Source organism: Protopterus annectens, chromosome 2.part1 (genome assembly GCF_019279795.1).
Source record: "Protopterus annectens isolate FY-2018-M chromosome 2.part1, PAN1.0, whole genome shotgun sequence".
NCBI classification, from domain to species: Eukaryota; Metazoa; Chordata; order Ceratodontiformes; family Protopteridae; genus Protopterus; species Protopterus annectens.
In genome coordinates, this window is record NC_056729.1 from 1,215,762,446 (window position 1) to 1,215,782,562 (window position 20,117).

At 36.9% G+C, this 20,117-nt stretch overlaps 1 protein-coding gene across 6 annotated transcripts in view; it reads left to right on the forward strand.

Annotated features, from left to right (window-relative positions):
* LOC122794391 (CD2 associated protein) overlaps positions 1-20,117 on the forward strand; it is a 3,269,826-nt gene that overhangs the window by 2,943,669 nt on the left and 306,040 nt on the right. For all 6 annotated transcript variants that reach the window (XM_044062740.1, XM_044062738.1, XM_044062742.1 and 3 more), the window contains one exon: positions 2,344-2,459. In XM_044062740.1, coding sequence (XP_043918675.1) covers positions 2,344-2,459 — 116 coding nt within the window. The remainder of the gene's footprint in view (positions 1-2,343; positions 2,460-20,117) is intronic.

The following is a 20,117-nucleotide window of genomic DNA, read 5'->3' on the forward strand; positions in this document are numbered from 1 at the left end:
TTGACAGAGGATCAGGTAATTAATCAATGGGGCGGCAAAAGCCGACGCACTCTGGCTAGGCTTATAAATGCCCTTGGGCAGATAGCGTAGTACCTACCTATAAACCTATATAAGCACACATTTTTGATGGGAGTTTTAGGAACATGCTAAGCAAGTGATCAAAGAGACCATAAGATGTCTAGCCATGTACATCGTTAAGCAGACAAACTTAAAAGTTCTTTCCATCCTTTCCAAGCACTTGCCAATACTCACCTCCTAAGTTGAGCAGGGCTGTGCATGATAATCCTGGTGTAAATTTGTGATTGTCCACCCAGTTATCAAGACAAGCCTTAAAGGTACCCAAAATAGTATGTTGTTTGACCTGTAGTGGTAACTTATTCCAAGAATGCGTAGAGTTTGAGAACCTACATCTCCAGCAAGTCCTGTTTGTTGTCGTCAGTTTAGGTCCTTAGTGCATGTATTTGTAGAGCTACTGCACTGGTTTTGTGAAGAAATTGGAAGTCAGATATAACTGGGTTTTTCTTGGCTCAAAAAGTCAGTCACAGGTCACCTCTCAGCAACATGTAGGCTACTGAGTGTAAGGAGAATTGTAGTAATTTATCAGGGTAGCTGAAGGATTTCAGATCTTTAATATTTGTTGTTAGAAGTCTTTGGGGCCTTTCCAGTTGAGTGATGTGCTTGGATTTGTACATACCAAAGGGGACATTCTATTCAGTGATTGGTATGATAAGGGAAGAGTAGAGTGATAGGATTGCATTTTCGATCTTGAAGGTATTTCCTTGGAATTTAACTGGGTTTCACAAGATTTCCTAGCAATGGCAGAAACATGATGATTGAATGAGAGAGTTATCCATGTAAGTACCTAAGTCTCTTAAGACTGTATCTGTCTGAAGAAGAATACTAGTTATAGCCTATGAGGTAGGCTCAATTCTTCTGCCAAATGCTACTGTGCTTCACTTTTTCATTTAGTTTAAGACTGTTTTTGTTACACCATGTATATGTGCATATTCCAGCCCTTGTTGGAGCTGTTATGAATCCGTGGATGAGTGGATAACTATGCCCCTTTTGCAGTCATCAGCAAATTTGGTCAACCACACTTCTGAAATGTTGACTTGGATGTCTGCAGAGTAAATGCCAAACAGGAGAGGGCCAATGACAGATCCCTTTGGCACCCCACTAGTTACAATTTGACATTCATAGTGGGAACCAGCAACTTTCGCAACATGGGATCTGTTGAATAGCCAATTTGCAATCCAGCAGGCAGTGTATGGGTTTACATTAAGCTTGTCCAATTTTTCAGCAATACAAGCGTGAGGAATAGTGTCAAAAGCCTTTGCCAGGTTCAAGATGAACAGTGTGAAGGGAATGACCATTGCCCACAGCCCCTGTAATCTTTTCAAAGAAACTTACTAGATTCTGGGGACAGGACCTGTCCTTCACAAAACTAGGCTGATTGAATTTAGTCTGTACAAAGAGTTCTGCTGTGGTATTTTCCAAGGCTTTGCAAAAAAAGACTAGTAAGGCTGATGGGTTTGTTTTTACCAAGGTCTGTAGAGGGGGCCACCCTTGTGTAGAGAAGTCATAGTGCCTGTTCTCCAATCATCAGGGACAAACTGTCTACATAGATTGAAGCTGAACATTTTAAGTAGAGGCCCAGATATTACATATGTGGCACTAATGAAAGTGCAGCCGGGTGTGTTGTCTGGTCCAACGCAGGTAGTTTTAGCTTTTGACATGAATTCTAAGAATTGTTCCAAGGTGTTTTCAGGACAAAGTAAATTCTCAGGGATAGTGGGGGTAACAATGTAGGTAGGAGGGATAAAGTTAGCACTAAGTTTGTTGGCTAATATATTAGCTATATTATTGGGGTCAGAATTTGTGAAATTATTATGGATGAGTTCAGTGCACTGAAGAAGCAGTTTTAATTTCCTTTAGAAGTTAGCAACCTTATGTTCCTACTCTTCTTTATATTTTCTAGTAGTGTTTCTTGCTGGCTTGAGATTGGGAGATAGAGATTTCATACATTTTTCATTTTTTTGCTGTACAGTTTTGTAATGCAGTAGTATTAATGAACGTCTTTGAAAACTAATTATTCACGTGTTTGCTCCACACTAAGCACCTGGCTGCTCTGCACAAGCTTGTACAGTTTGCCTCTTCTGCGCATACTGATAAGTTTGAACCCTAGGACAAGTTATGTCAGCAGTAGGGCTGAAGAGTCATTGCTGTATAAGGTCATCTGCCAGTTTGATTGTAAGATCACAGCATTTCTGTCACACTTAAATACATTCACCTCTTGTAATCTTTCAGCTTGCATTTCCACTTACATAATTTATTTTCTTGCAGACCTGATCAGTTTTGATGATCTGGTATCTAGCTCTGAAAAACTTGAGCATCTCACTGCAAGCAGACCGAAGATGACTGGGAAGCGATTACCTGCTCAGTATACTGGTGCACCATCTGTAAGTGTTTAGCTTTTCTTTTTCCTTTTGGTCAGTAAGAGAGCTGACATTGCATAACTACTTTCCCATGGCTTTAAAGACTTAATGTTATTTTCAGCCAACTAATGCAGCTAGTTATAGCTCAAGGAAAAAAGTAATTCTATTTGACTATTTGAGTATTGATATGTTCTTACTGTAAGGCTGTATGTTTGCTTTTTCCTTTGCAATACTGTGTTTTAATGTTTTCTCCCCTTTTTGTTGGTTGCAGCTAAAAAGTGACAGATTAGGGGTCATCTCACCAATTTGCAAATCAGTAACAGAGGAAATGAAAACTTAACAAGAAGTAGTGTGGAACGCTGACAGTTTAATGACATTCTGCTATTTAATTTGTTTGGAAACACATATCCAAATAGAAACAAGCATCTGTCAGTCGTTTGTGTTGGTTGCTATAGGAGCTGAACAGTGGCAGGAATGCTTAAGACTTTTCCATCCATCCCTTTTAACCTGTATGCAGATGTGTCTTAGAGTGGTATTTATCATGTTTACTTTTCACTGCTGTAGTTTCTTGACTTGGTTCAAAAGATGTACAAACCTGTCAGATGATCACCATTTGGTGGTGAGTTCAGTCACATTGCTGAAGCAGCAGATGGATAGACCAGGAAAAACAAATGTGTAGTAAGGGTGTCCTTGGATGTGCCTAGCTGATGCTTCTGTAGTGAACAAGTTCAACTCTCGACTCCAGAAGAACAACTGCCATGTGCATTGGGGGTTAATGGACACTTTTCTATATCTTTGTATTGGAGCAAGTAGCAAAAACCTATAGTGAAAAGATTGTGTTTGTCATGGTAGTAATTGATGGATCCACTGGTAGATGTTTTATATGGTGTATTTGGTTTTAAAAACTGATTTGCTAGCTACAGGAAGCTGCATGTCTTATAGTACACTTCCCTTTAGAGTATTACTGTGATTGAAGACCTGTAGACGTCAGACCACATCAAAAGTTTCTGTTATTTAGTACCTATCTTGGCAAAAAATTTAAGAGGAGAGAAATATATCTGTAAAAGTAAATAACTTTAATTTTGAGAATTTGTGTGCTTGGAAGTGGAGAAATATGATTTACAGTTACATAAGGGACCCGTATGCAGCCACCATGAATTCTTTTGCTTTGAGGAAATATATCAGGAAGCTTTAGTTCCAAAAATGCAGCTTATTCCTCACCAGGAGCGGATTAGGAGAGAAGCTTAAAAAGGTACAATGTGCTACATTCTTGCACATCACTGAGTAAGAAGTTAATTACCTCTGTTACTTTCCTTAAAAATAAGAAAGATGTAATAAGACCAGTTAGAAAGAAATTCAGGAATTATTGTGTACTTAAAGAATTTTCCATTGATTTGACATTTGTTCTTTCCAAGAACACATGGTCCTATAGAAACGTTTTTTAAAATATCTTTATTAAATATGGTCTTTTTAAAAAGTGAGATATGGTCCTATAGAAGCTTTGTAAATGCTTATTTTAGTTAACTGAAGAGCAGAGCCAAAGACTAACTCCATGAGTTGCAGGATTCCTTAATATGAAATACAGTAGCTTGCGGTATAAAAAATGAACAAGGGATAGATTTTTTATCCGAAGCAGGCCCGACTTTATCAGAAGCTATGGACATGTGCTGAGCAAGTGAAATTTGTGGAGCTTGTTTAAAAATTAACTGAGGAAATTTATGTTTAACCACCAACGACCAGCAAAAACGATAGTGAACACAATATAGTAAAGATTATTTTATTGTTGCTCCAAAACCATATTCCAGACCAGTTTCGGCTATTCAGCCTTTGTCAATGAATACAAAATATTTTTGGTGTATTATGAAACAGCTTGTATTTATAGTCATCTCTGATTATCTTGAAACAGTGGTATAGCCCAACCTAGTGGATGGAGTATCCAAGTACATGTCTCACCTGAAGAGCAAAGCATTCACCCAGTAACATATGATATCAAAAATGTTAAGTAATAGATAATATCATATTTTCAAGGTTTATAAAAAGAGAATTTTGTAAAAATCCTTTGTGCATACAGATCCCATGGTGAAAAGCCAGGGGCATACTCTAAGTATTATGAATAAGCATACATTTGTCTTCATATATAACCCAAAAATGTAAATTTCACTACACCTTGTATATATTGTGTATAATAACAATATATCAATTCATATATGAATTAAAATAAATTTCACTGATCATATATTATATTAATGAATAAAATGTCAAAAATGAGCCATCATTACTGGCTATTAATTATAGTTATAATGATTTCAAATAGTTTCCTTGTAAATGATGCCTATATTATAATTATTATAATACCTTGCCATACATTTCAAAACAACATGACAGATATAAAACTGCAAAACTGTGTATGTATATACATCCTACATATATAGATATGTAAAGAATTCGTAACATACCCTTAGTCATATGCTGATACATAAGTATGGTTAACCTGACCACCATTATAGTATTCACACTGGTTTTTGATCTATATATATGTATGATCTCGCCATGATCATGGAACCCCTGGACACTATATAAAACTCACAGATGGTCATTCAGACCTGATGGAAATAAACATCCAAGGTTGGTAATCCAATATTGTTCCTTGTGATTTAGAATGGTGTGCCAACCTTGTTGGCTGTTTCTGTCCCCCTGAATTTTGTCAGTAATCATGAACATGAAATGAGCATTGGAATGTTGTATCGTATGTCTGTATAAAGCATTTGTTTCTTTTTTGTTCTTAATGTCACTTCTGTGTTCTGTCATCCGTATTCTAAGTGATCTTGATGTTTTACTAACGTAGAAGGCTTTACATTGGCAGGTGGCTAAGTAGATGATCCATGTGCTACTGCAATTCCCAAACACCCTCGTTTGAAATACACGATTAGTGTTGGCACTGGTAAATTCTTTAAGTGTACTAACTTGTAGGCAGGAGCAACAATGACCACATGGAAACGTACCAATTAGTTTGTCTCCAATAATAGTGGTCTGGTGATATACCACTCCTCCCCCTTCTCTGTGTTTATAATGTGAAAAAAGACCTCCCAGGTTCTTTCCTCGTCTGAATGACATCTGACACTGAGGGCCTAATAGTGTTCTTAAACTATCATTAGCCAAAAGAGTGTTCCAGTTTGAGTTCATTATATCCCTAACTATTTGTTGATTCCTGCCATATGTAGTCACAAATCTCAAGATAGAATCTTGATTAGTATGCCCTGATTTTTTGTACTGTAACAAAGTCCTTCTGTCTATGGTATTGCTCCATGAACTAGCTTGGTGTATATCCATGTCTCTATATCCCCTATCTTGAATTCTATGGTATAAATCTTGTCTGGCATGTTCAAATTCCTCCTGAGATGAACAAATGCATCTGATACGCATAAACTGAGATTTAGGGATGTTGCGGATGGTGTGGTTCGGATGCATACTAGATGCATGTAACAATGTATTGTATTGTGGGTATTTTCTAAATGTTTTAGTGCTTAAGGGGTCATCTTTGTTACGGTAAACAGTAACATCCAAAAAATCAATAGTACTAATGTTACATGTAACCGTAAACTGAATACCCCAAATATTACCATTCAGGTAATCAATAAATTCCTGTAAGTATGTTTCATCCGCCTTCCACACCATCCAGCAATCATCCAAGTACCATCGCCAGATATCGATTTCAACCATGTATATGTTGTGTAATGTATCATATATCATACATTCTTCAAAATAGGCCATGAACAAATCCGCATAAATGGGTGCAAAGGAAGCTCCCATTGCTGTTCCTTGTAACTGCCAAAAACATTCTCCATGAAAATAAAAAACATTTTTGTTTAATACATGTTCTGCCATACAGACAAGTAAGGTATTAAAACCTGGTGGGTACAGGTTTGTTCTCTCAAGCCAATATTGCAGGGATTGTAATCCTGCCCAGTGTGGGATGCTCGTATATAAGGATTTAACATCCAACGTACACAATAGCCAGCCTGGTTCTAGCTGTGTATCCTCTATAATTTGTAAGAAGTGCGTCGTGTCCTGTAGTCGGGCCCTAACCAATGTCAGTAGGGGTTTGAGATACTGTGTTAAAAATGCTGATAATGGTTCGGTCAAGGACCCAATCCCTGACACAATGGGTCTACCTGGAGGTTTAGAAATAGACTTATGAATTTTTGGAAGAAGTTACAGGATTTGTTTTTGTGGGTCCTTTACAGTAAGATGTTTAACTGTATTTTTTGTTATAATACCCTCATCCTCTGCTAGTTTTAGAAAAGAGTCTATTTCTTTTTTGAAGACCCCAGTCGGGTCAGTGTACATTCGCATATAACACCTAGTATATGCTAACTGTCTTTTCCCCTCATTGAGATATTCCCCAATGTTCATTACCACCACAGCACCTCCCTTGTCTGCAGACAGAATGGCAATATTGCGGTTATGCCTTAGTTCTTCCAAGGCCACCTTTTCCATGGGTGAAATGTTCTGGCCCAGAATGTATGATTCTCTATGATGAAAATGTAAATCCCTGAGTACAGATTGTTGGAAAATAGAGACATGTTTGTTAATGGGCGGTTGAAAGTCTGATTTCAAGAACTTGAAATCTTATGATCTTTGAGAGGTATTGTCTGAAAAAAATAATTTCAAGTTCAGGTTACGACAAAAAGACAAAACATCATTAACAATGCTATGTTCATCAATGAAAAAACTGGCAATAAAACCAAGTCCTTTATTAAGTAATGTAGTTTGTGCATCTGTCAGTTGTACATTAGAAAGGTTCAAGACATTATGAAACCCAAATTCTGTCAGTTCAACATTGTTTGTATCAGTCCTTCCATGGAATTGGATCTTATTCCTATATTTGTGCTTGCGACCCCCTCGTCGCTTGTTTGTATGTCTAAAGGGTACTGGGCATTAGATTTTTTACTTCTAGGTGATTCTCGATAGTTATTACAGTCATTGTCTGTGCATGATGAATCCTCCCCTGAAGTGCTAACTAGAGTTTTTATCAGAGGATTTCAGGATAGACCTAGGCCTTTTCTTAGGTTTAGTTCCTGGTGTCCTCTGACCAAAATCATTAAATCTCACAGTTCTGGATGTATCAAAAGGACGACCCCTTTGGTAGTCAGTGCAGTCCCTGTTGAACTTACGTATTTTCCTGTCTTTAGTTTGTTGGTCAAAATTAGCCAAATCTTTAGATAATTTGCTGACAAAACTGGCATATGTTGGTTGTGATTCATATTGCTTACACTCTTCACATGAAGCTTTTACTTCCATTAAACTGTTATCCACCATTCTCTCATAATAAGCAGCAAGGATCTTAACAAACATCATTGATTGTTGAAGAGCTTGGTTCCATTCCTTGGTCAGCCTGTCCTCCGACCTACAGACCAAAGGCTGTAACTTTACTCTTAATCCTCTTGGTGTAATATCCTTGTTAATATATGCCTTAAAGAGTCTGAGGTGCCATATATTGGCTCTTAAGTTTTTAAGATCCTTGTTAAATTTGTTGAAGGCAATTTCACAACCATTACTAACATTCATATTTGAGCCACTCGGATTATTGCTTGACATGTTATTCATACCAAACACTCCAATGTCATGCCGATCAGCACATAATCCTGTTAATAATTGCTCCAAATCCATTTTGAAAAAAATATATGATGACCAACTTAAGAACAATTCTATTTCAAACAATGTATCCAAATTGGTAAAAGTTCAACCGGAACTGCACTGAGAACCTGGGTGTAAATAGTATATATAAATGTTGTCCAAAGTAAACACTGTGGTATATTTGGTCTAATAACACAACCTTTAGAATAAACCGTACACGTGTGTAATAAATATCAACACTTTTCTATATATTTCTCCATCAATATGTCTCCATTGTTCATGGCATATGTATGTTTTAAAAAATTGTTATGTTCATAATACAATGCTGAGTAAGCTTAGTATTCCTGCTCAATAGTATACTCAAATATACAATGATTCATCAAACAACATGCGACAACCCTTCCCTTGGAACACCTCAGCGCATATGATCCCATCCATAGGGCTCAACACATAGCTAATCAAAGTAGTACATGTGACAGACTGATCTAATTCAATGTTAAGAAGTAGTGCAATCTCAAAAAATGGCTTAGCACACATTTAAATTGCTGTAATATACAAACTCTGTTGTTCTTGCTCAAAAATAATGTGAATATATGTAATATGCCGAGTTAGGATTTCAACTGTTTGTTATTAGTGGATAGGATTAAAATTTCAACAAACACAATATACTGTACTCCTATAAATCTGTTCCTGTTGTTACATAATCCAAACCAGCAATGGGGTCAACAGTTTAGAAATGTATACATACACTAGTTCCTGTTGTAGTTAGAACCGTCTAGTTATAGTTTCAAAATATTACACTGTATAGATATGCAACATATCTCACCATATTAAGCAAACATGTCACAACATATAGCTGTTATAATTCTGATATTTCAATTACATATGTAATGGATCTGTAAAAATACAGCGTGTAGAATCACCCGTTTACTGGTACATTCAAAGATCCAATAAGTCCCAAATGTTGAAGTCAATATATATGGTAATGTCTTCACAAACTATAGTCCATCAACGATAATCCAAATGCCTTACAAGGGATAGATTTTTTTATGTGAAGCAGGCCCGACTTTATCAGAAGCTATGGACATGTGCTGAGCAAGTGAAATTTATGGAGCTTGTTTAAAAATTAACTGAGGAAATTTACGTTTGCAAAGAAAAATGTAAGTCAGAGTCAGAAAGGAGAAATAATGTGAAAATGTGTTGCAACCATATGTAAAAGAGTTGTGATAGCATTTGTCATCAGCTGAAACAAGATAAACATATACAGTTGAAATTTAAGTCTTATCTTGTAGGTGTGGTTTTAAACATGAAGTGAAGGAATGTCAAGCTTTTATAAGTCATGTATAATCTCTCTAAGTAAATGACATGTTGTAAGGATGTGTAGAAAGAAAGACAGTTGTGTTTGTACTGCTGAAGTGAAAAACTTGATTAAGAGAAGTCTAAAACTTCATCAGATAGACAGAAAAGAGTACAAGTCATAGTACTGATAAAAATTGCTGAGAAGTAGTAAGCAAAGAGGCAGATTTAAGCTAAACAATTTTTAAATCATTGGAGCTAAAAGGCCAATAAGAGATCTGTGTGCAGGTTGGCCTGTAATGTACACTGTGTCCAAAGCTACCGACATGCAAATGTAAAATTAAGTAGTGACAAGGTCCTGGTCTTTTTGGTATTAGACCATTAGTCATAGTAGAGTTACATAATACACAGAACACTACAGTGCTGAACTTAAGGATGTACAGCTAGGTAGTGATGTGTAAATGCAGCTAGTGCTAAAGGGTAATAAGCAAAAAGGAGTGGGAATAAGTGCATGCAAGTCATCCTGTAGTGACAGGCAAATGAAGAGGTACCGTCTGATATGTGTGTAACAAGATAGAAATGTGTCTGTGAAAGCAGGTTATGATTCATGGTCAGGAGTAAAGGCAGACAAGCTGAGTGTAAAGGCAAAAAAAAACCCACTCCATTTGTGGAATTGCAGTTGGTGCATGTTCTTAAAGCAGCAACACCTGTAGCATAGCAGTATTTGATGATCTTACCACTAGTCCCCACCTGGGAGTGTGATACAGCCACACAGGTGCTGTTAACTAAATAACTAAAAAGATGATTTACTGATTTCTCCTCTCTTTATTTTGTCATTCAAATCTATGGAATTCTAATAAAAGATTCAGTATTGTTCACTATGTTTTTAATGATATATTCTGGGTAAAAGAACAATTGGTTTTGTTCTTGAACGTGCACGTCCCTTGATTTGTCTCATAAGTAACCCAACCAATGCTTTATAAATCTTAAAAATACCCAAAAAGTTATAATTTGTAATGAATCTAGCTAAGTTAGTCTGCTAGATCATTAGTTTTCAGACTTTCATCTGCTAATTCAGAAATATCATTTTTAACCAGTCCAGAAGAAGGCTCAGTAGAAGCTTTGGTAACCTTTTTGAAAGAACCAACATGTGCTAACAATTCTGTTGTGTAACTGACATAATCTGTAACACAGTGCCCCTTCCCTTGTCCATTTCAGTGCTTCAGACACCTTTATTGAATTATCACTTCTGACATAGGCAAATTTACATACTTATAAAAGTATTCAGACTATATTCACATACCAAACATGATACTTCACATGTATTGCTATATATCATATAACCTAAACAATATTGTATAAATTATTCAAGTCCTGCATTTTTTTAAACAGGAAACATCTTTATTAAGCCAGCACTTACTTCATAGGCACTCATACATTTATCTAAATGAAAATAAACCACAGTGACAAAATCCTAGTTGCAAGCATTTTACATCACAAAGCATACAGACACACTCCCACTTGCAAACGTTATACATCACTTGTAATTTACTGAATTTTTCTCACTCAAACAGTACGTAGCTCATTTAAGTCCTGCCTCCTTTTAAACTTAATTCCTCCCCTGTATGTATTCCCACAATTCCTATTTTTTCCTATGTAGTTTGCTCCTACCCCTTTCTAAAGATCTCTGTTCCAGTTGTTTATCTATGTTACTATATTCACTATTTCCATTATAGTTGGTTTATATTTTGATTTCCACTTTCTAATAATTGCTTTTTTGGCAGCCACTATTATTAGACACAGCAAGGCGTTACCATGTTTTGGCAATTTTGATTCTGTATCTTAGCTCAGAAAAATCATCTCCCTTGTCAGACCAATCTACCCACCCAGCAAAGTCTGCCAACTCACCGCACTCATAGAAAATATATTCCCAACTACCTCTTTCTTCCCCTGCACATCTCCAGCAGACCGGAAAAATTCTCTGGAGTCTGCTTGGTGGTATAAAAAATCTATGTAAACATTTCCAGGCAAAAAATCCTAAATCATCTAGATTTTGTTGCATGTTTGGGAGACATACATATATCCTCCCATTTTTTTTCTTTTTTGTGAATTGCTTATCCAATCTCTCTCCCCAATCCTTTCTAACCTCCTCTGATTGATTCTTATAGTTATCATGTAATATTTTATATGCTGTACTAATTATTCCTTTTTAATGGCAGCTTCTGTTCTAGATTCTATTAAAAACTCTTAACAGTGCTAGTCTTTCATTTAAACCCCCCCTATTTATTTATCTTTGCCTATACTCTGATATTAATCCCTGACAGGGGAAGGCAATCTCTAACCTGCAGTTCAGATAAATTCTTGGCTTCTTCCCATTCTATCATCTTTCCCCCTCTAGTTATTTACTCCAAATACCTTAGTTCCTTTGTCAGTTTTCTCCAATAAATTTCAGCCTACTCTTGCTTATTGTCTGTATTCCTAATTGCAGTCACCCCTATCAGTGGAATCTCCTTCCTCTATCCCCGTGTTGGTTTAGTTCCTAGACTACTTCCTGCTACTTTGTGGATATAATATTTTGTATAATTATTGTTTTTCCTTAAAGGCCTGCATCCAGTATCCCAATCTCTCCTTGTTTGTTGAGTTTCTCCCCATTTCATCATCATTATCATCGTCGTTCCACTTTGAATTATATTTTTCTGCTTGTGCTATGTAAAAGAGTCTTAACTGTGTAGGTCTGAAATACCCCTTCAAATTGGGTAATCCACGTCCACCCTGTTCTAGTGGAAGAATCAGTTTATCCTACTTGACTCTTGCTGTCTTACCCTCCCATATAAAGTCCTGCAGCTTTTCATTAATTGCTACCCACAACTTCTTCTCTGGTTGATAAAAATATGCCTGACCTATGTACAAGACTAAAGAGACTAAAAACATTTTAACTGCTTGTATCTTACTATGCATGTTCATATAAAAAAGCTTCCATTTTGTTAGTTTTAGTATTATCTTTTGTGTAGTCTCTTCCCACGTGTCCTTAGCTGCCACACTAGACGCATTTTTAATCCATACTTGTAAATACTTAATTTTATCATGTCCCATAAATATGGGTATTCCTGAACCAGTTCATGCGTAGGTACATAATTTACCTTCATTCATTTTGTATCCCAAAAGATTTGAAACTTGTCTCAAAATGTTCAACACTATACTGTCTTTTTCCTGGTTTTGTCAGGTATAAAATATCATCTGCAAATAAAGCCAGCTTTTTTTAACTACCATACCAGTTATATCCTTGAATTTCTGAGTCCCTTATTTTCTTTGCCAGTGGTTCCAAATATGATGCAAATAACAAAGGGGAAAGGGGACAGCCATGCGTGGTTCCTCTGCTCAAGCAGAAATTATCAGACGGCCCAACCCACTTTAATTTTCACCTCCAATCCCTCATATATCCTCCTAATCAACCTTATATTTTTTTCAAGAAATGCAAATGCTTCCATTGTCCTGCTCAGAGAGTCCCAGCTTACTCTGTCAAGTGTGTTTTCTGCATCTTAAGACCAGCCAACAAGAATGGTATTTTCGCACATTTGTTTCCATCTGGATTATCAATGTTCTGTTAATGTTGTCAGATGTTTGCCTCCCCCCTCCAGAAAACCACATTGATCCATATCTATCGGTTTTGGCATTACTTTTGCCATTCTTTTAGCCATTATGGACATGAGCACTTTATAATCATGGTTTAGGATTGAAATGCGCCTGTATGAAGCTGGATCTGATGGGTCTTTACCCTCTTTAGGTATTACAGCTACCACTGCTTTCTTCCAGGGCACTGGTACTGCTCCTCTTACGATACTATTAAAACCTTGCAGATCTTTATCATTTTTTTCCTCCTAACTTCCAAACTTCCACAGGAATACCAACTATTCCTGGGGACATTTCTGTAGATTGGCTATACATCACATTTTTTATCCCATCTCCTCCTATCCTAACCGTTAGTAATTGAGCCTCATCTGCCTCTAACCTTGGCATATTTAATTCTTCCATAAACATTTCCATTTTCCTGATTTGCATATTTCTTTGCTTTATAGAGGCTCTCATAGAATTTCCGAAATATTTATAATATCTCTACAGGATCTCTTGTTACCTTCCTTGTTATAGGCTCTATAAGTTTGGCCCTTTCCATTTATTGTTGTCTGAGTCATTGTGCTAAAAGTTTTTGTGCTGTAGTGTTATTATCAAAAAACAGTTGCTTAGCAATCTTCTTTCTAAGTGCATGCATATTATACAGGTAATCCCTTGTGTTCTGCCTAGCATGCTGCAGTTGATCCTCCTCTTTTTCTTTGAGATTCCCCCTAGTCTGCAGTACTTTAACATTTGTCAGTCCCTTTAAGTAATTCTTGTTACTTCTTAAACGTAGCACCCTTTCTTTTATTTCCACTTTAATTTTATCCCACTCCCTAGTTATATTTTCAGAAGAAATTTCTATCCTCTAACAGCTCCTGAATAATCTCCACTACCCATTCCTTAAATTCCTCTCTTTTCAGCAGATAGGTGGGAAAGTGTCAGTGTCTCATTTTTATTTCATTACCTGGTGCTTTTATTTTAGCTGTTATTGGAGCATGATCTGAAATAGTTATTGGGTGAGTATCAAGACCTTCAATTAAATTCACATGTTCCTGTGAAATGTAAATTCTGTATAGTCTAGCCCAGTTTTTATATCTTGGGGAATAATATGTAAATTCACTCCAAACTCCTATTACTGAATTCACATCTTCCATGCCAAATATTTTCATAAATTTTAAAACAAAAAGCAGGAACAGGAATACTCCAAAAAAAATAGCGTAATGAAACTTTTAATATCCGCTTTCGTCCGGAGACTTCTTCAGAATACAAAATAGTAAAAACCACAAGCATTAAATACCATACCAAATGAATGATTAAACAATTAATCAATTAATTAAAATACTGGTTGTTAACCACTCAAGCTTGTCATTTAAAAAAAGAAGTAAAAATCTCTTTGTCAATACTTAATTTAGTACCTTTTAAAAAACACTTGATGTTGATAGCTTCGTTCAAGCCAGGAGGTCTGTCTGCTCTCAATTTAATTTGCCAGAGTGTCTCCCTTTGCTCAACGTAGTTTCTAAAATGCCCACCCCTAAGGTCTGGTTTAACCACCTCAATAATTGTAAATAAAAAATTCTTAAAGTTTTTACAGACGAGAGAATGTTTGAACAGAGCGCTTGTTTCATCCTGAATTTTGATACTGTATACATGCTCCCGAATACGGGTTTTAAGACACCGGGTGGTCATCCCTACATAGAACGCAGAACAGGTACTACACAAGCTAATGTAAACAACCCCCTTTGTACAACAATTGACATGTCCAGGCACTTGAAAAGTCTGATCAATGCTATCAATGACAATTACTGGTCCTTTAGCAATATATCTACATGTATTGCAATTGTTACAGGTAAACATGCCGTTGACTAAAGTCTTGTTAAACTCTTGTTTAAATTTGTTATTTTCAAGAGCTTTCTTAATATTGTAAGTGTTTCTAAACACGAAATTTGGTTTACTTCCCAAAACCTTGAGAATGTCATGGTTACCTTGTATGATCTTCCAATTCTTTTCTAATGTTTGTCTGATGTAACCACCATCAATACTCATGTCTAACGAACAGACCATTTTGTTGAAACATTTTGGTTCTCCTAGATTGTTGCAAGGAAAAACTATGCTGTTAGTTTCAGTGTAATCCAACAATGCTGGGTAATGGGATGACCGCTTATCTAGGATCTCCTTAGCGATATCGTTTAACAATTGCAAGGAGTACCCCCTTTTGTAAAACATGTACTTAATAAATCTAACAGCATGTTTACCTGTAACAATTGCAATACATGTAGATATATTGCTAAAGGACCAGTAATTGTCATTGATAGCATTGATCAGACTTTTCAAGTGCCTGGACATGTCAATTGTTGTACAAAGGGGGTTGTTTACATTAGCTTGTGTAGTACCTGTTCTGCGTTCTATGTAGGGATGACCACCCGGTGTCTTAAAACCCGTATTCGGGAGCATGTATACAGTATCAAAATTCAGGATGAAACAAGTGCTCTGTTCAAACATTCTCTCGTCTGTAAAAACTTTAAGAAATTTTTATTTACAATTATTGAGGTGGTTAAACCAGACCTTAGGGGTGGGGATTTTAGAAACTACGTTGAGCAAAGGGAGACACTCTGGCAAATTAAATTGAGAGCAGACAGACCTCCTGGCTTGAACGAAGCTATCAACATTAAGTGTTTTTTAAAAGGTACTAAATTAAGTATTGACAAAGAGATTTTTACTTCTTCTTTTTTTAAATGACAAGCTTGAGTGGTTAACAACCAGTATTTTAATTAATTGATTAATTGTTTAATCATTCATTTGGTATGGTATTTAATGCTTGTGGTTTTTACTATTTTGTATTCTGAAGAAGTCTCCGGACGAAAGCGGATATTAAAAGTTTCATTACGCTATTTTTTTTGGAGTATTCCTTACTGGTTTCCTGTTCCTGCTTTTTGTTTTACGGTTTTGGCTACTACGTGGTATTTTCATAAATTTCTTCAAAAATCTACCCTCCTTTGATATATTTTCCCTTCTGGGCTCCCCAGACACACCTTCACTGCTGCAAATCAAATTCCAGTCCCCACTTATAAGTAATATTCCTTGCTGAAAACTGAGTATTTTTCCCAGAATTTTCTTAAGCTCCATTAAAGCAGTTTTAGGTAGAATGTAAATACATGCCAGTGTAATCCTCCTCCCTTGCCCCTTAGCACTACAAATCTGCCATTAGTATCTTTATCTTCTTCTATCATTTTTGGAGCTCCTCTTGCAATTAATATAAGTACTCCTCTTTTCCTTTGTCCTATGTATTCTGCTGAATAACCTTCCTGAAAGCCTTTCTTTATCAAATTCACATGTTCAGTTCTTTCTCTGTGTGTCTTATGTAACATAGCTATTTGCACTCTATATTTTTAATATAGTTCACTAGTCTTTCTTATTTGTATTTATCTGTGAGGTCATTTACATTTAAAGACATTAGTGAATGCATCATTGTATTAAAAAGTTATTCCCAACTTTTATGCGTAACACCTTTCTGTTAAACGTCTAGTTCTGTCTTTTGTGTTACATAACTTTTTTGGCAGGTTGAACTTTTATACGGGTGTTTCTTGTCATATCCATTTGAGCCTATAAAACCTTTTGTTTTATTGAAAACCCTCAAACAAAAAAACAGACATACCCCAATACCCCGAAAACCTATTAATATTAAAAGCACTAAACTATGTACACATTCAAATGTTAAAGTTTTACCCTCTTAATAGGAACAAAAGTCTCAAACTGACAGCCACACTCACAGATTTGAGGTAACCTAACAGAAAGGTTATCCATGCTAGAACGCATGGTGCAGCCTGTGAGTCTACTAAATGCTGATTTGTTTTGTCTTATCTTTATAGCTCTCCAAGCTGGTAAAACCCCTGAATGTTTTCAGAGAACATTAACTACCTTGGAAAAGCCCCTGAATGCTTTCTGAGAACATTATTTACTTTGAGAAACCCCATGAATGCTTTCAAAGAACATTAACTCTTAGCCAATTTCTCTTTTTTCCCCAGCCACTCTCCACCAACCTGTAGCCAGTTTCCATGAAAACTTGAAGACCAGCTCCAGAGTTGTTACTGAGCATACATGTATTTGATAGAAAATAGCCTCATAATATTCAATGTATGTTCTTTTTCCTTTAATTGATCTCTCTTAAAACTTGTTACTAAATCAATAAAACTTGTTACTAAATCAATCTAAGATATTTAATCCAGTCATTTCTCCCATGCAAGAATGAGAAAAAGCACATATTTTTACATTACAATGCCTGCATTTCTTAAAACTGAACAGGAAGAAAGGGAAGAAGGGAGAAAGAAAAGAAAAAAAGAACAGCAGCACCTGTTTACCTTCCTCATTACACTTATAACTAACTGAAAAAAAAACTTTATAACATGAAAAGAAAACCACATGCCACAAAACTGGTACTATTTAAGGAAAAAAATATTTACTTACAGTTAACTTTCTCTCTCCTCTTCCCCTCCCCAAAGCACTTTTCCAAACATAAATGACATGAAGTAGGGCATATATTTAGAGTCCCCCACAAGTCCAACAAGTTCTGAAAATGTCCAGTATTTCCAGACTTTCTTGTTCTGTCATATTTCACAAATACAGTTATTACATAGTCTTCCTGTAGTAAGTTACTGGTTTTATTACTGTTCTTCTCTAGAGTCCTGTCTGCTTCATTTCCAACATACTCTTGATTCTTCTAGACTACTCTTATGCTCCCTTCCTTCTCTCCAATATTTTCATTTGGAAAATTTGAAAAGGTTTCACAGGTACAGTTCTTCTGTTGTCTTATTACCAGAAGAACAAGAAGCATAATTTCCTTTTCACAGCTTACTTTTTTGTTGGACAAACATTTGTATTTCCTCCTTAGAAGGTACTTAATCAAAAAATGATTTAGTCCCTCCAGGATAGAATATCGTGAAGACATCTGGGTACAGCAGTTTGAATCTCACACCTGCATCTTGACATTCCCTGAAGAGTGGAATAAATTTGCTCCCCTTCTGTCTGGTGTACAATGAGTAACCATTCTCCATAAACACTCTGCTGTCTCCCACTTTTAGTACGTTGTCCTTCTGCCACAGTTTGGTCAGAATCAACTCCTCCTGCTGGTAGGATTGCATCTTTACTCTTAAAGGTCTAGGTTGCTTTCTTTTTGCCCGGTTTGAAGCATACACATGATGTGCCCTTTCAGCTAACAATCCCTGCTGTGGAATACCAGTCCAGCTGCGTATTTGTGCTTTTATAAAAATTAATGTAGTCTGTCAGATTAGGGCGGCCACGGTGGTGCAGTGGTTAGCATTGCCGCCTCACAGCAAGAGGTTCTCTGGTTCGATCCTCGGCTGGGCCTTTCTTCTTCTAGTCTGCATGTCCTCCTGTGGTCGCGCGTGGGTTTCCTCCCCTCCCACATCCCAAAGACATGCTGCAGGTGGATTGGACACTCTAAATTGGCCCTAGGTGTGCGTGTGAGTGTGCCTTCTGTGGAAGGTTAGCGGGGCTGGCAACTCGACACCGTGAAAAAAACTCCACTGCCATTCAATGTGGACAAGGTGATCGAAGAAGAAGAAGAATGTAGTCTGTCAGATTCTCTGGTATAGCTGAAAATCTCAGGCTTTCCCTGTGTGATCTGTCCTCTAATTCTGTTATTTTTTGAAACATCTCTTCCTGAGCAGTCTCATATTCAGCCATCCTTTTCTTCATTTCAACCGCTGATTTTTGCAGCTTTATCATCTCATCTGAATATCTGTTTAAAGCTTCTTCCATTTCTTAGTCTTTTGTTGTTTGTGTTGATGTACTCCGTCAGTGTTTTGTTTATTTTAACCAAGTCTGTATGCATTTGTCTTGTATCTTCCTGTAGGTTGTTGGAAGTGATGTTTGAAGGTTGCATTGCTTTTTGCAGAACTGCTCCAGAACTTTCCCATTCAGTGTCTCTTCCTCACTTTTTATAGCTGATTTTTCCAGGTCTTCTGTATTTCTTTATTCCTGGCATCCAGGCAGTGCACTTAGTAGCTAATTACTGAAATTTACCCATAAACACAAGTCTACTGGCTTTCTCTGTTAAATTTCTTTTCACACTGTTAGAGCTAGAAATAAGCTGTTACTCAATGTGAAGCTTTCTTGGAAGTTTCATAGTTTCATAGTATAGTACTAGGCTATCTGCCCTGGGGCATTTGTAAGCCTAGCCATAGTGATGTGGCTTTTGCCACCCCATGAAATGGTACAAAAAATGTACAGAATAAATTTAGAATACTGTGCCTCTGTCTAGTAGTGACACAATGAAGGTCCCCTTATATAATAGAATTAGTTTACTGTGCTTCTGTCTAGCAGTGACACAGATGTTACCCCTGGGGTAAACTTACGATCTCCCATCCACTCATCAAGATTTCTCTTGAAGAGAGTCAGTGAGGGGCTCAGCCTAATACGAACTGGGATCTTGTTCCAAAGCATGGGAAGCCTCTAGGTTATGAATCTATCCCTCCAGCATGTCCTATTCATACTTGTGCCGAGGTCTCTTTGTCCATTTTCATACTTCTGATGTTTGTCTGCCTGCAAACCTTTTAACTCTTAATTTCACCTACCAAGTAAAAAAAGTGCTTTCTAGCCAGCTTTAGTAGGCAAGAGAGATAAAGACTTGACTCTGTTCCAGGTAACCCAAGATCTGTTTGTGGCTCAGGAGTTTGACAGAGCTGGCAGTGGAAGATGGGAGTACCCATCCTGGGAGTGAGGCAAGGCTGCGCTATGTTACATTCTCTCAGATAAAGGGCAGCACTGTAGAAGGTAGTGCCAGGAGTGACCATGCTGTTTCAACAGTAGCTCTTATTATGAGTGAAGGTTAAGAGTGTACATGCATTGGGTAGAGGATTGTAGTCCCTGCAATTATGCAAGACATCTATCCACTGCCCAGAGAAGGAGTTAGGCTTAAGAAATGTGCATCTCCTTTGCTGGAATGCCAGCAGAAACACAAATCACCTCTGAGGCTGTCTTTATGGTGGTGGCCACCCTGACCACTTCTCACCCTCACTGGATAATAACCAAAGAAAGCAAAATTAATGGACGTGGCTGACAACAAAGGTTTGAAAGTCAACAGGAGCAATAGGAAAAGGCACATAGAAAAAAGTAAGTGCT